At 40.3% G+C, this 13,376-nt stretch overlaps 1 protein-coding gene across 1 annotated transcript; it reads left to right on the top strand.

The window, feature by feature from the left end:
* The first annotated feature begins 4,576 nt into the window (after positions 1-4,576).
* LOC136484832 (chalcone synthase 2-like) lies at positions 4,577-6,259 on the top strand. Its single transcript, XM_066481792.1, has 2 exons — positions 4,577-4,800; positions 5,131-6,259. Exons 1-2 carry the CDS (start codon positions 4,605-4,607, stop codon positions 6,135-6,137), a joined length of 1,203 nt encoding a protein of 400 aa, XP_066337889.1. The 5' UTR covers positions 4,577-4,604; the 3' UTR covers positions 6,138-6,259.
* The last annotated feature ends 7,117 nt before the right edge of the window (positions 6,260-13,376 follow it).

Here is a 13,376-nt window from a genome sequence, read left to right as displayed (position 1 = left end):
GCTGAGCACACTAGAGCCTTGGTGGCTTGTGTAGTAGTGCTTGGGAGCCCTCCATCTCACACATACATGATAGTGTTCATCCGATAGTGTGAGAGAGCGATTCTAGTGCGATTGCATCGTGAGGTTGCATCGAGTGGCACTAGGTGATCGTGTTGCAAGCCGGTGGTGCTTGTTACTCTTGGAGGTTGCCACCTCCTAGACGGCTTGGTGGTGGTCTCCGTCGAAGCCCGCAAGAAGATTGTGCGGAGCTCCGGAGAAGAGCTTGTGAGGGGTACTTGTGCTCGCCCCGCGGGAGCCGCGAAGAGCAACTCTAGTAAAGCGTGTCATTGAGTTACCCTCACTAAGGGGTGGGTTCTTGCGGCGCCCGACGTGCGGGCTTAGCGGGTGATGCTAATTAGCCGCCGAACCACCAAGTGAGCGGTCGACACAACGGGGACTAGCGTGTTGGCAAACACGTGAACCTCGGGAGAAAAATCATCGTGTCAACCTTGTTCTTCCCATTGGTTTGCATCTCCGTTACACAAGCTTGCGTTTACTTTCATATACATTACGCTTGTGTTGTTGCTTTCGTAATTAGATAGCTTGTGTAGCTTGCTAATTACCTTCTTGCTTGTGTAGCATAGAAGTAGCTCCCTTGCGTGGCTAATTTGGTTTTAGTAACCTTGTTAGTCACATTGCTTAGTTTGTGTAGCTAAGTATTTGCGCTCTCTAATTAGGCATTAGTTGCCTTGTTATTGAGCATTGCTAGTGAGCTTAGTTAGCTTTGTGCTTTTGCTTACTAGCATGTATAGGAGCTCCCTCTTTGCATAAAGTACTAGTGGCATAGGTTTGTGTGACCTTGCACCTAGAATTGATTAGGAGAGCTCTAGCTAGCCCGGCACCTTTGTTGCATGATTGTTATCTTTGCAAGGTGCTAGTGAACATACATTGAGGGGTATAGTCTTGGCTAGACCGATAGTTTTAATTCCGCAATTATATCGGTTAGCCGACGCGATTATTTTTAGAAAAGACTATTCACCCCCCCTCTAGTCCGCCATCTCGACCCTTCACTATAGCTAGCACATTGCCTTCAAGACAAGGGTCAGATACAGAATATAAATTTATTTATGATTTCTAGCTGCTGAGTCTCAATCAAAAGGTCAAGAGTGGAAAATTTAAATAACTTTAGAGAAACAAAACAAAAACACATATAAGCTTCACTTTACCTTTTTTCAAAAATGCTTGTTTAATCAGTATAATTACATTAGCAACAAATACCGGTTGCAGTATTTGAAATATGCAATTTGTTTTTAGGTATTCTGTATTTTTGTTTCCTGAGTTTCTTAATTTGCGAATCTATATTTCTGATTCCTGAATTTGGTTGCAGCAAATACTAGCAATCTTGGATTACATCTTTACGAGGAAGTCGGTGTGCTTACCTTGGCTGTTGAGGTTAGTGGTTCCTCTTCAATGTGTTGGTTGGTTGCCCCTTTCCTCTGGTCTGCTTGCCCCCACGCAAAGGAGATCTTCATCTTTGATCTGCCGGTTGTTTTCTCCTTTCTCCTGCTCTGATCTGATCCCATCTCCACGCAGAGCAGTGCTTTGCTTGCCCCCACGAAGAGATCTGATCTCCACGGAGGGCAGAGGCTTCCCCCTGTGCCCCCACGAAGAGATCTGATCTCCATGAAGAGGCTTCCCCACGAAGAGATCTGATCTCATCTCTGTCTTCTTAGTTATTGGGCTCTGGGCTGAACTAGGCATCTTTGTCTTCTTAGTTAGTGGGCCTCTCTGGCATGTCTTTATTGAGCTGAACAACAGTTATGGGCCTTGTTTGCCTGATGAAATTTGTGTGTTGCATTCTCTTAAAACACATGTTTTTTTTCCAGTGTTTCAATTCGTGTGTTTCTTAGGCATCTAACAATCATGTACTAACTAGTCCAAAAACATATGGTTTTTCCTATGTTGAAATCTGTGTATTTTACATACAGCCAACAACCATGTGTTGGTTTATGTTAAAACACACGTGTGTACAGTAGACAAACTCTAAAAGAAAAGTTCTGAAGTTTTAAAAACCAATGCCTAATTGCGGAATCTACCTTACGAATATTGTTATAATGTTATTTGAATTGGAATTTTGAACTATTAAATGCTTGTTTAGTACGTACAATCATTACTATAAAAAACATTTGTAGAAACGTCTCATTTTTTCAATTGGGGAGGCTCAATCTAAATAAACCGACTCTAGAACTAGTTCTCAAAATGAACCGTGTCTAGAAATGCATTTGTAGGAACAACTGACATTTTCAACCGCCTCTACAAATACTTCTATTTTTAGATGTGGATTTAGATATAGTCGCTTATATAAATGAATTTTTAGAGACGGCTGGATCTAGAGCCGCCTTTAAAAACGAACATCGCACAATTAAATTTATTTTTTAAACAATGTCGGATGAAGACAAACTTTAAATTAAATCTAGTAAGGATATCTACTTAAGTCGTAAGGAAAGTGATAGTGCCCATGCTCATGTATCTACGCCGCGTGTTTCACATGGACATAGACACAACACCAATCAGACCAAGAAACGTACTACACATCTAGTAAGGCTATGTTTAGTTTCCAAAAAATTTCACCCCAAAGTGTCACATCGAATCTTGCGGCACATGCATAGAGTACTAAATGTAGACGAAAAAAAACTAATTGCATAGTTCTCGGCAAAATCGCGAGACGAATCTTTTAAGCCTAATTAGTCCATGAAAAGCCTTAAGTGCTACAGTACCCACATGTGCTAATGACCAATTAATTAGTATCATTAGATTTTTCTCGCAGTTTTCCGATGGGTTCTATAATTTGTTTTTTTATTAGTATCCAAAAACCCCTCCCGACATCCTTCCGACACATCGATGTGACACCCAAAAATTTTTATTTCGCGAACTAAACACACCCTAAAAAAATTTAAAACCCAGCTGCTTGCATTAATTGGACGGCATGGAGCCGTGTCATACACTCACTAAAATGGGAGCAGATATCTAGTAGTCATCGAGAAAAAAAATGCATCTCTCACTCTCTCAGGTGTCTGCAAGATAGTGACTAACTTTAATATACTAACTCTGCAGATGTATGGCAAGAAATATCTTTCGCAAAAAAAAAAAGAAATAATAGAAATAAATACCTTTCAACACAACCTTTCGCCCAAGTCAAAGGAAACCGAGTGATTCAGATTTTAAATTGGATGGTACTTTTGGGGATAAAAGAAAAGTTCTGAAGTTTTAAAAACCAATGCCTAAGACAATTAATTGGGGAATCTACCTTACGAATATTGTTATAATGTTATTTGAATTGCAATTTTGAACTATTAAATGCTTGTTTAGTACGTACGTACAATCATTACTATAAAAAAACATTTATAGAAACACCTCATTTTTTTAATTGGGGAGGCTCAATCTAAATAAACCGACTCTAGAACTCGTTCTCAAAACGAACCGTGTCTAGAAATGCATTTGTAGGAACGGCTGACATTTTCAACCGCCTCTACAATTACTTCTATTTTTAGATGTGGCTTTAGATCCAGTAGCTTATATAAATGGATTTTTACAGACGGCTAGATCTGGAGCGACCTTTAAAAATGGACGTCCCACAGTTAAATTTATTTTTTAAACAGTGTCGGATGAAGACAAACTTTAAATTAAATCTAGTAAGGATATCTACTTAAGTCGTAAGGAAAGTGAGTGCCCATGCTTATGTATCTACGCCGCGTGTTTCACATGGTCACAGACACAACCAACCATGCCAAGAAACGTACTACACATATAGTAAGAAAATTAAATGCCCAGCTGCTTGCATTGGACGGCATGGAGCCGTGTCGTCATCCAGAAAAAATATGCATCCCTCATTCTATCAGGTGTCCGCAAGATAGGGACTTTAAATTAAATATCTTTAGACACAATCTTTAGGTCAAGTCAAAAGAAACCGGGTGCTTCAGATTTTTGGATGGTACTTGCACTGTGCCAACTGCACAAAGAACAATTCTGAAGTTTTAAAAACCAATGCCTAAGGCAATTAATTGGGAAATCTACCGTACGAACGTTGTTATAATGTTATTTGAATTGCAATTTTGAACTATTAAATGCTTGTATAGTAGTACAATAAAGATAGGTGGTTTATTTCTTTAACATATATATAATGGTATGCGTGACTAATTGAGCAAAAAGCAAAGTAAAATGGTACTTTGGTTTGTTTTTGCATAATGGCACAATGGTGGTAGCAACACATGTATAGGGTTATTTTTTTGTTTTCATTTATTTCGAATTAATTTGACAACTTCTAAGCCTTCCAAGGCCCTAAAGCGAACATGAAGGTTTCTTTATTATGATACTAGATGTACCATGGGAGTAAAGACAAAAAAAAAGATGTCTGGGCTAGATGCCAAATAATGGCACTCATCATGCTTTAGTTGATCAATTAATCAAAGGTTTCCCGTTCAATAATTCCTTGGCATTGTATATATGAGTTTATCGCAACTTGGACGGGACGAAGTGCCTATATAACTATACCCTCTTATGCATCCGAACAAGTAGATCGATCACATGCACCATTTTCCTCTTGTTCAAGAATAATATAGCTTTTGATGGGTTCTTTGAAGGAACCAGATCTGAATAATCATCGAATGGGCAGTCGTCGTGAAGGCGGGAATGCAACCATTTTGGGAGTCGGCAAAGCTGTTCCATTGCACGAGTTTCAACAAAATTCATTCGCTGATTACTATTTTGAGATTAGCAGAAGCAATCACATGGTGGATTTGAAGGCAAAGTTTGCAAACATTTGTAAGTCCATGCATGTACAAATGATTGTTCTTTGTAGAACTACCTTTATTATTGTGTGTAATACTATAGACGATATCTGCTGAATTTGGAACTTGGGAAAGTTGCGTTTAATTCTGTTATTAGGCAATTCATTCAGACAAAACCTCACTATTAATCTGTGATAGTACAATAATTTTAATTTTGTTTCTAGTGAATGATAAATAAACAAGTAATAACATATATATAGTATTAACTATCAGTTAATTGTTGTGCTGATGCATGCATTTCTGCTTTAATTTAACCTGCACTCCTGCACTAGCACTAATACGTATAGCACATGATGAATTTCAGGTGAGAAGACCATGATCGAGAAGCGACACTTTTACATGTCCGACGAAATGTTGAGGGAAAGCCCGTCCATCACGGCGTACTGCTCCCCTTCCCTCACCCGGCGGCAGGAGCTCGCCGATGTGGGCGTACCCGAGCTCGGCGTGGAGGCGGCACGCAAGGCCATGAGTGACTGGGGCAAGGAGGCCTCCGACATCACCCATCTCGTGGCCAGCACGTCAAGCAGCGGCTGCATGCCTGGCGCAGACTGTGAGCTCGCCAGGCTCCTCGGCCTCAGGCCATCGACCAAGCGCTTTATGCTGTACCAGACCGGCTGCCACGGTGGCTGCACCGCCCTTCACCTTTCCAAGGACCTTGCGGAGAACAACCCCGGCGCCCGGGTGCTTGTGGTATGCGCCGAGGTGTGCACCCTGTCGCTTCGAGGCCCCTCGGCGTCCCACATGGGGGACCTCGTCGGCCAGGCCATCTTGGGTGACGCCGCCGGTGCTGTTGTGGTGGGCTGCAACCCCACCGCCGAAGAGCACGCCATGTTTGAGCTTGTGATGGCGTGTCAAGAGACCGTGCCGGGGACGGAGGAGGCCTTGGTGTCCAAGCTCCGGGAGGAAGGGATAGTGTACACCCTGGACCGAGACATACCCCGGCATGTGTCCGGTTCCGTGGAGAGGTTGGTGGAGCTTGTGCTGCAGGAGGCCACGGTGCCCGTTCCAGACTTGAACGAGGTCTTCTGGGTGGTGCATCCAGGTGGACGGGGCATACTGGACAGGATTGAGAGCAAGCTGGGGCTGGGGGAGAAGAAGCTGGCGGCGTCAAGGGCCGTGATGAGGCAATATGGCAACACAAGGTGTTCCTCTGTCATCCTAGTTTTGGAAGAGATGCGGCGGATGTCGGAGCAGCTGGGTCTGCGCACGGTGGGTGAAGGCCTCGACTGGGGACTCCTCGTTGGCTATGGCCCAGGCATCACCGTCGAAGCTATCCTACTCCACGCGCTGCCAAACAAATTGAAACCATAGTGTAAAATATACCGACTCTATCCTATAAGAAAAGGAGAAGGTGGAATCCTAATAGTAGTCCGTTTATATGTTGGCTCCTACCAAATTCTTAGGCCATTGTATGACTATATATATACGTGGGAGCTATATGTTGTAATCACCAATATTCAGAGAAATAAAGAATAGTTTCCCTATCTCTTATGTCTATATGTTCTACTTTCATCTACTATGTTGGTCATGAGAGATGGAGAGAGAAAGATCCTAACCGCTGGCAACATGTTTTATAACACATTATCAACACGACAAGCTCTTTGTTGACATCGCCGTTGAAGCCGTCGTCGATCTTTGATGCCGGCGCTGGTACCATCGACATCCCGCCATGACTACTTCGACGACGTCGACATCTCCGACGTTGTTAGCGGAACGTGTTTTCTACCTCTGTAACTAATCTAAGCTGCGTCGATATGCACAGCCGCCATGAAGCAGACGGTTCTACGACAATACCAAACGCCCTACGCGGTATATATCTGCTAATCACTACCCTACGCAGTATGCGAGGTAGATCAAATTGGTATCCTTAATAAGGTATGAAAGAATCGCATCTTGCAGATTGCATTGGTCCCGACCATCGGGCTATTTTCTTATTTGAATTTTTCTACATGAAGTAGATACACGTATAAGAAGTACATGCATAAGTATATACAGTTTTTGCATCTACATGAGTTGCATCTGGGGTCTAATTAAGAAAAAAAAACTGTAACACTATCTAGTTACTGGCTTGGACGCCATGAATCGAAGAGCAATGGCATGAACAAACAGAAGCCATGTAAACGCCAGCCTTCCTGCAGGAAAGAAAAAGCAGCAGCTCATCAATGATCTGCCACCGTAGCTGTCCGGCCTGCGTGCCCACGTTCCACGTATTGGTCTGCGTGCCGCCACTGAGCGCCGCCACGGCCTCCCCGCCATGTGGGTTGCACACCACGAATCTATCCAGCACTCGACTCTTCCTCAGATTGCTGCGTATCGATTACCGCACGCCGCTGGCCGCTCACCTCGGACTGAATCCCGTTGATGAGGACATAGCCCGCAAGCTATAGGCAGCATCATGCGTCTGCTTGCCAACCAGCCTGCACGACTCACAATAGCCATCCATGGTTGGTACGCCGTACACCATCGGAGCCCACGTCTCCGCACCTGCCACCGTAAGATGGACCTGCACGTCTAGGCTTCGGTGCCCCGCTGCCGCCGCCGTGGTTAGCAAGAAGAAGCCAAGAAAGGCTACAGGCGGCCGTCAGGACTCAGAACTCAGGAAGAGAAAAGCTACGGATCAAGAAGAATTTCTAGTCTGAGATCTCCGAAGGATTTTTGACCGTGTACGAGAATATGGGTCAAATTAAAAGGAATTGGGCGGCGGAAAAATTTCATAAAACCCAGCAATATTAAGAAAGAGTTCAATAAATCTGAAATTTATGAACAAGACCTCGATTCTTGCAGAATTGATCATTGGTCAAGTATTCTGGCAGAATAGTGCCTATTTTCTGGTAACTGTGAACTGATGGTGTTTTCGAATATAAACCCTTGGAAATTTTAGTTTTAAAGCAATTTTCTGATTAATGAACCTAGACCCTCTGTTTATGCATATTTACTATATTTTCTTATACCTGCATGTATACGATATTAAATTTGCAGTTTAATTGTTGTTTTGCCTAGCTTTAATTTTTCTAAATCAAATAGTAGATTAATTCTGAAAATTGCAATGTTTTGAATTTAATTCTTAAAAATGCTAGTGCAATCCCATTATGAATTATATACCATGTAATTGCAAGAATAAAATCTTGAATGATTACATTAGAAACATGGTATAAGGTGTATGGGCTCTCTAGACTTATCACTTTGGAGAGGCTCATATTTATTTTCCAAGCATAATGAAATTTTAGGATGAATGAATGGTTGATATTAATTTTAAAAATTTGCATATACCATAATCCTGAAAAATGCTAGGATGCTTCTAAGAGTATTTTGTATAACCATCCGCTATCTTTTTGCACTTTGCCACTTGTTTACATGTAGTAAACTCACATGCACATGATGATTCCGATAATAATAATATATGCATACCTTTATGAAGAAGGAATATCGTGAACTTGTCCTAAATGATAGAATTATATAGCACATGGTCATTTATTAAATTCTAGTAGGATATTCTACTACCACTGAAGTGGAGTGGACCTTAAACTTTATATTTCCTGATATTACTCTCAAAGAATGAGTATGTGACCAAGCTAAATCCTAAAGGTCTTATGGGACTCACTGCATGAGAAATTCTAGAAGATATCCTATATTATGATGATTGCATAATGTTAGAAATATTGGAAATTGAATTTTCAAGCTTATAAGACCATATGGGATATAAATGCTACTCTATGAACAAATACAATTAGCTTGAAGCTTTTTGTTAAAAGTCATAGAAGACGAGATGATAAAGATGAATTTGTCTAATTCCAGAAGAAATATTTCTTGAAATAGAAGATCAAGAAGATTGAAATACTAGAAGTATCCAATATCATCCAGAATTACTCAATATCAAGTAAAACTTGAGTCAGAATTTTTAGATAGCTCTATAAATCAGGATATGTGACATACATATATTATACTCCTAGAAGGATCGAGCAAGCATGAAGCTACTAAATGTTAAGCATTGAAGCTAAGATACGTAAGAATAGATAGAAAATAGAACATTTAAAGTTTCTCTTGAAAAACTTAAATCATGTGCTTATAGATTTGTTGTTTTTGAAATTCATATCATGAAGTATTGATAGTAGTGGTGGTGGTGCTTTAAGTTTTAATTCTCATTGAATTAAGTGGATTATGTAAACTCGTAGAAGAGTTAATGGTTACTTTATTAGCTTGAAGACTAATATAAAGTTCTTAGTTGTAATTTTTACTTGTAGTAATATATTTTAATTTTGTATGGAATGAATTAGATTTATATGTTTTACATATAAACAATTGTCTATTGCCTATCTAAACAAACTTTGCATTAATTTTATCCACAAAGAAGCCTCAATTAACCATGAAGGTTATAGTTCTTTGTGCACTACTACCATGTAGGTAGAAAGAAAACTGAATTTCCTAGAAGCACATGAATAATTGGACTATACTATCATATGAACTGATCTTAGAAGGATCTATTTAGCCAAGAAATTATATAATCATAAAACTAAGTATCTAATACTTTAGCCCAGAAACTAGAAGTTTATGTCCTACCCTAAATCCGTTGTTGTACACTAAATAGTATACTGGATATGCGAATTTCATGCCACAGTCATTGAATACTAGAAGTATGATTGAATTCTATGGAACATTTGAAATGATTATTCATAGATGCATGAAGCTTATTACTACTTGAACTAATTATGACATGAAAAGGGGAAAGAATTTTGGGTAAAGGCATAAGAAAATGTAGGTAATATATATTTAATAGGCATAGCCTTTCTAAATCTATCTTTACGTGCATGTATCAGGACTTGAAGTTTTAGCTGCTCCCTTCCGACCGAGTTCATTTTCTCTACATTGCACTAATTGCAAGTAAGCTTGTAGCTTTGTATTTTATTGTTATCTATTACGTTGGATTGAATATCAACATTCCACGTTACACATGAATATGTATCACTATATTGTGCTCTCGTTGAGCTGCAACTATCTCCACTCCTACATAATATTAGCATAGAAGCTATATTCGTAGCTTGTAGCTACTATATTTTCCCTCATAATTAAATTGGCTAGCTAGCACGCTAGTAGTTCTCGTTGTACTAAGGAATATTTTTCTTTCAATGCGTTGCATGCATAAGCATTATATTGGTCTATGGCCAAGTAGCCTAAGATCAGGGGGAGTTGGTTAATATGAAATTAGCTAAATGGAGAAGTGAGGGATGAATAATTGTGGAATTAAGATGGTGGATAACACACTTAGATGATTTGGGATTTTTGAAGAAAAGGCATTTGAAAAATTTTATATTAATGGCAATTAGAAATTTCTAGAAGATATTCCATGTGATTTTGAATGTAGCGTATTCTATACATTTGAAGTGTATGGTCCATTTTTTTTAATATATGAGTACTTGGATCAAATTTTTTTTGGCTAAACAATAAAGAAGCTAGACAATGAAATATTTTTCTAAACTATGATATGTGCAAATTAGGGGGAGAACATCCCTGAGTTTGTAGGAATATTGAACATTCTTAAGTGCACTATATGTATTCTAGCTCGCTGCATTTAATGAATAATAACCCCTGTTTAAATTGTGTGTGAATATTTTCTATAAAACTTCATCATAGCATACATGATGGGCCTCCACTTGTAGATGGAGATATATGACTTTGAATTATTTTAAGCCCATGATAGGGGATATCTTTTGAAGTATGCTATTAAAGATCTAATATTGGCATTATGGGGAGAGAGAGAAAGCCTATTTTGAATGCCAAATATTATTTCCATAGAAGGAAAATGATCTAAAGACAATATTCCTCGAAACTTGAAGCAGGAATAATATCACGCACTAAATCAAACAATAGTTTGACTAATGCTCTTGTGAAGCATGAAGCAGAGCATATGCCAGATATTTTTGAAAAATAAGAGGAGTAACTTGAAGTTATAAACCAGAAGTTGTGTTTACTAGTAGTAAACTAAATATTATATATTATCAAGCTAAAATCTATGGGGACGCCTGTGGATTCTAGTTTAGTGCATACTTGTGAAATGAAATAAGAACAAACTCATCCATTCTCATGAAGAGAACACCTCATGAAAAAGGTTAGGCACCTCATGAAGAGGATCATCATGAAGATGAGATCCAACACACTAAGCGCGTGCATGATTAGTGTTGGATATGTAGAACAATAAATCATCTCTTGTTTGGAAAATAATAAAGGGATATAATAATCTCACATTATGAGAATATTGGGAGAAAACAATAGTTGTCGACAACGCTACCTCTATAATTACAAATGTTTCTCTTATGATAACCTGGATCCAGAAAACAAAGTGATATGAACCCGCTAGGGTTTATGGACGATCTTTCGATGAGAGGCGTGAGATCACTCGATTTGGTGGATGGAGATGACGTTCACGGCCCGACTACAGCCTTCCAAGACCGCGCCTTAGCAACCGATACACCACCTCCAAAGGCCGTCACGATCTTGTGGAGCGCGACAACCAGCCACTAGGGCTCCCGTCCTGCAAGCAATCGAAGAACTAGCAAGAACAAGGAAACAAGCACTGAATTTGCAAGATGAAATTGAAAGCCTCAAACTGAATCTTATTATGAGTGGGGTTCCGAAGACAAGGAGACGGGCGGCTGGATCAGCACGCGCGCCTACAAGCAAGTAGCAAAGGCTAAACTTGATCTAAACAAAACCCAAGTGTTCCTGGTGGCGGCTAAGGGGTATATGACGTGTGGAGGACGACCACAAGAGAGTTTGGGTCGTGCTCCAACCCTAGGACGCGTCCCTACTGGACTCTAAACGATACAAGCCCATTGGGCTAACTTAAGGTGGCGCAGCACCCTGGACAGAATAGACCTCTCTGTGATTTTTGGACTGTTGACGCCGTTTCTGAGCAGGTATGAGTATGAGGTCAGATCCGTATGAAAGTAGACTTTATTAGCTTTCCAACAAGTCCAGAATCACCCCAATCCGACTCCATATGTAACCGTGGCGACCGTCGCAAGTTGGAGGTGTGCTGCAGTCCGAATCCAGCCTACGCGAGTCCTTTTCCCTTTCGGTCTTCTCCTTGACTCCTAATCAAAACAAGAGTGCACGTGTCTCCAAGATCTAAACAGGATGGACAAGAGCTCAAGAAGGAACTCACTTGATGATTAAGTGTTCGAGCACGAGCACGGGTAATAGGACCAGCAGGTGTCGGCGTGGACGGCGTGGATGTATGATCGGTGTTGATGTCCTCATCATCCTCCCTTTCTTGAATTTGAGTCGTCCTCGACTCAAGCTCATCTTCCTCACCCAAATAAGGCTTCAAATCTGCAATGTTAAATGTGGGACTAACCCCAAAATCTGTAGGAAGATCAAGCTTATATGCATTCTCATTTATTCGTTGCATCACTTTAAAAGGACCATCCGCTCTAGGCATCAATTTAGATTTTCTTAATTCAGGAAACCTATCCTTTCGCAAATGCAACCAAACCAAATCTCCAGGTTCAAGAATCAATTCCCTTCTACCTTTATCTCCAGCAAATTTGTACTTAGCATTCATGCGCTCTATGTTTTCTTTAGTGGTTTCATGTAGTTTTAGCATCAATTCAGCACGTTGCTTAGCATCAAAATTCAACTTTTCAGAACTTGGCAATGGCATTAAATCAATAGGAGCACGTGGTAACAAACCATAAACAATCTCAAAGGGACACATCTTCGTAGTAGAATGCAGCGAACGATTATAAGCAAACTCAATATGAGGCAAACAATCTTCCCACATCTTAATATTCTTCTTTAAAACAGTCCTTAACATAGTAGACAAAGTTCTATTCACAACTTCAGTTTGACCATCAGTTTGGGGGTGACAAGTGGTGGAAAATAAAAGCTTAGTCCCCAATTTGGCCCATAAAGTTCTCCAAAAATGGCTAAGAAATTTAGCATCACGATCAGAAACAATTGTATTTGGCACACCATGCAAGCGAACAACTTCTCGAAAGAACAAATCAGCAATATTTGTAGCATCATCAGTTTTATGACATGGTATGAAATGTGCCATTTTAGAGAATCGATCCACAACCACAAAAACACTATCTCGCCCTTTCCTAGTCCGTGGCAATCCCAACACAAAATCCATAGAAATATCCTCCCAAGGAGCACTAGGAACAGGAAGAGGCATATACAAACCGTGTGGATTCAACCGGGACTTAGCCTTTTGACATGTTGTGCAGCGAGCAACAAATCTCTCCACGTCTCGTCGCATCTTTGGCCAAAAGAAATGACCAGCAAGAATGTCCTCCGTCTTCTTCACTCCAAAATGCCCCATCAAGCCACCTCCATGCGCTTCCTGCAGCAACAACAAGCGAACGGAGCTAGCTGGAATGCATAGCTTGTTAGCTCTAAACACAAACCCATCATTGACGATGAATTTGTTCCATGTTTTCCCATCTTTACAATGCAGCAGCACTTCTTTAAAATCAGCATCATGAGCATATCGGTCTTTAATTGTTTCTAATCCAAAGATCTTGTAATCAAGTTGATTCAGCAAAGTATATC

The sequence above is a fragment of the Miscanthus floridulus genome, chromosome 10, assembly GCF_019320115.1.
Source record: "Miscanthus floridulus cultivar M001 chromosome 10, ASM1932011v1, whole genome shotgun sequence".
Lineage (NCBI taxonomy): Eukaryota > Viridiplantae > Streptophyta > Magnoliopsida > Poales > Poaceae > Miscanthus > Miscanthus floridulus.
The sequence above is the reverse complement of the archived record's forward strand: the minus strand, read 5'-3'. Positions and strand labels throughout refer to the sequence as shown.

Bases quoted from the DNA above. Each gene is read 5' to 3' on its own strand.
- LOC136484832 (XM_066481792.1), top strand. From the start codon at position 4,605: ATGGGTTCTTTGAAGGAACCAGATCTGAATAATCATCGAATGGGCAGT. The intron at 4,801-5,130 runs GTAAGTCCATGC...GATGAATTTCAG, and splicing joins GGCAAAGTTTGCAAACATTT to GTGAGAAGACCATGATCGAG.